Source organism: Austrofundulus limnaeus, unplaced genomic scaffold, assembly GCF_001266775.1.
Source record: "Austrofundulus limnaeus strain Quisiro unplaced genomic scaffold, Austrofundulus_limnaeus-1.0 Scaffold1000, whole genome shotgun sequence".
Lineage (NCBI taxonomy): Eukaryota > Metazoa > Chordata > Actinopteri > Cyprinodontiformes > Rivulidae > Austrofundulus > Austrofundulus limnaeus.
In genome coordinates this window covers 57,855-61,149 of record NW_013953402.1, presented here as the reverse complement: position 1 = coordinate 61,149, position 3,295 = coordinate 57,855, and the positions used below count along the sequence as shown (strand labels likewise).

Here is a 3,295-nt window from a genome sequence, read left to right as displayed (position 1 = left end):
TAAACAATAGAGGTACATGAGAAAACGTGTTCATAACGAATGAATATAAATAAATAATTAAATTGTGTCCATGCTGGTCTCAAACCCTGGTCTTCTGCTCTCTGGTCCAACACTCTACCCATTGCCCTATTGGAGGCTTGTTGTGAAATGAGCTACACATTACACAACAACACGGTGACGGCTTTTTATACTGAGGAGTTGGGGATAGATAAGGGGCTGAACGCAGGTTCTGGTGGGTTGTCGTACGGCTTGTGACATCACAAAATGACGGAAATATAAAACTTGTCATTAACATACATTAAAAATACATTTACTTACAGTAAATATGCTCCTGGGTGCATTTTGTTGGTCATAGGACTGTTTTTTTAAGAAGTACATACCCAAAGTTGAGTAAAAAAACCTTCAAAAAGTGAATTTTGCATAATAGGTCCCCTTTAAGTAAGTACACTGTAAAAGGTACAGCTTCAATATGGTGCAGACTGTGGAAGTGCTGGGCTCGTACTGCTTTGCTAATGGTKCTCTCGCTGAACAGGTCCGAATGTACCGGTATCTGTATGATMCCTCCATGAGAGATCATAAAGACAACCAGATGGCACAAAACTCATGGCAGGAAATGGCAACGGCTGCAAAGAAAGATGAGTTTTATGACGGAAGACATGTAAAAATATTTGCGACCGGTTTGTGAAAGCCGTGATCCTGGAGGAAACACACCAGTGTGGCTCTCTCATTTCGTGAAGCACAGAGAAACAGATATTATATTAGTTATTATTATGCTATATTATGTTAGATTATATGGCGAAAGAGGTAAATGTGGTTACTTTATGTGTGACRTCAAGCGTTTCTTGTTCTACTCTCTCGTACTACTTTTCCGCTGCTTTGGCACCATACTRCCATCTGTCGGCAACTGAAAAATAGCGATAATATGAACGTCAAATGTTTTCACAGAGCGTGGCTGAGGAGCGGGCGCACTCCGCAGMGCTTCCGCGACAACCCAAAGCACGACTATAACCGAGCCTTAAGTCGACTTCACGCACAGCTTTCTCGTGTTTCTCAATAATTTCTTTCTTCAGTTCAATGCACATCATCCGTTTCTTTTTCTCAGCGCCATCCTTTGCTCTCACCATTTTTTGGTCCCATAGTTGGCAAAAACTGGTTCGTGAAGTTTTATAAAAATAACTGCGAGTGGAACACAAATGCTTTAACCGCGAGCTAACTGCTTAAAGCTAACTGAGACTGTGAACACCTGTTGCGATGTTCACTCAAGCGTTTGTGGCGCCATCTAGCAGTGGGGCGTGTGAAGTTCGCTCGTAACACAAATTTTAGCTCTCAACTCAAAGCAAAAATATATCTGAGAGACTGCTTGTATCTCAAAAAACTCGTTAGTTAGGACATTCTTAAGTCAAGGTACCACTGTAAACCTTGACCCATCAACAACAACAAACTGTTGCGTTCTTCATTTGTGATTAAATCCAGAACTGAAACTGTGAGTTGAAATTCTGCAGATCTGAGGAATAACAAAGTTTCTGTTTCCTGTTATCTTTGGGATCTRCGGGTAAAGACTCAAAGATCTTCATGAGTCTGTCACTACCTCACTCACAGGTACAGAGGTGGGGAGATGCCAGTCAACAACACTGGGAATGMTGACTCAGTCATAAGAACAATTTAATGTTTGCCCCAAAACACAGGCAGGTTAGCTTCAATCATCAGCTTTACTGAGAGTCTGAGCYTCAATCAATGATTCATGAACAACCAGAGGCAGCCTGAAAAGGTTTTGAGACATTGTCTTTTAAGTTGACTTTTATGGGGTTATTTTTGAAAATAATGTGAATTTGTRTAAACACCAAAGAGTAATCAGGGACACAACTCTGGACTTCAGTAATACTCAGTCACACAGAGACTTGCTGTACTTCTGTATCATGTCAGGCACAGACACATCTTCATCTGTGAAACAAGTCTGGACTCAGCACCATCTTCAAATCTCTCAGGTGGAAAAAAGGTTTTACTGTATGCATCGTTTCATAAACTTTATTGCAGAAAGGAAGCGTAGATTACCAGATCTGGTTTTAGGCAGTCCTGGTGCATTCTGGATGAAGTCCGGTGTAGCAATGGCTCCAATTTTCTCTCTCACTGAGGGAAACATATAAAACACAACATAGTGAAACTGGTTTTAGTTAAGTACCTTATCACATTAATCTGTTTTCTCTACGCATTTTTTAAGCGTTTACTTTTATTACAGGATGCTATGAACTACCCAACTAAGACACAATGATACAGTAAGGCTTTATGTATAAATATTAAAAACAGAACATGTTTTGTGATCACAAACCTTGTTTTTTGAGTTCTGCTTCCAGTGTTTGATTATATATGAGTCCATCCTTCAATGTGACGAAGCAGTAGAGGCTCTCTCCTTTGACAGGATGTGGTTTGCTCACCACTGCAGCTTCAGCGACGGCCTTGTGCTCCACTAAAGCTGACTCCACCTCGGCTGTACTCAACAGGTGACCTGAGGGTAGGTCAGACAGGGGAAAAACAGGGGTGAAAGAGATCCCACACAAAGAACACTCATACCAGACCATGTTTAAGCCTGGGTTTTTTTAAGTAGGCATTTATAAAACACACTTTAGTTCACTCATTAATAGCAAATGGACTGTATTTATATACACTAGTTCCTTTCTATCCAACCAGGATACTCAAAGCACTTCACACTACAAAGTGTGTCCTCATTTACCCATTCACACACACATTCACACACACTAGATCTCTACAAAGCTAATACAGGTAAATCAATCTATAGAGACTGATCAGTGCGTTAAATCAGAGATTCTTAACCTATGGGCCGTGGCCCAGTTGTGGGCTACGAGCGCCACCTTGAGGGCCTCAAAAGAACAACAGTTTTTAACTTTGGGCCGTGGGACYGCAYTGATTTTGAATAAGGTGCAATACACTTTCTCACCATTAGTAGCAGCAGTGCGCCACTCAGATGTTTAACAACTTTTTAATATGTAGAAGAAGAACCTTAGAAACCTGCCGAGAATGGAAACTTATTTTAAATTAAAAGTAGAAGCAAAAATGAAGGTAACCCATCAAAAAATGCCAATATGAAGAGCAGCTTCTGTTTTTACCATACAATATTTTAAAAGTTAAAAACTTTATCAAGTACAGTTGCAATGCAGCTATATTTTAATTTGCACTTTAAATAAAATTTTGTAGTTTATTTTTAAACATTTTGAATGCATTTTAAAGAAATTTAAAACTTGTCAAAAAGCTGTTGTTACTGTTATTGTTTGTCACTAAT

General features: G+C 39.6%; 1 protein-coding gene across 1 annotated transcript in view; it reads right to left on the bottom strand.

Annotated features, from left to right (window-relative positions):
- acss2 (acyl-CoA synthetase short chain family member 2) overlaps positions 1–3,295 on the bottom strand; it is a gene marked incomplete at its 5' end in the record, with an annotated part of 62,040 nt that overhangs the window by 2,793 nt on the left and 55,952 nt on the right. The window contains 2 exon segments of the mRNA XM_014030115.1: positions 2,053–2,127; positions 2,327–2,503. Coding sequence (XP_013885569.1) covers positions 2,053–2,127; positions 2,327–2,503 — 252 coding nt within the window.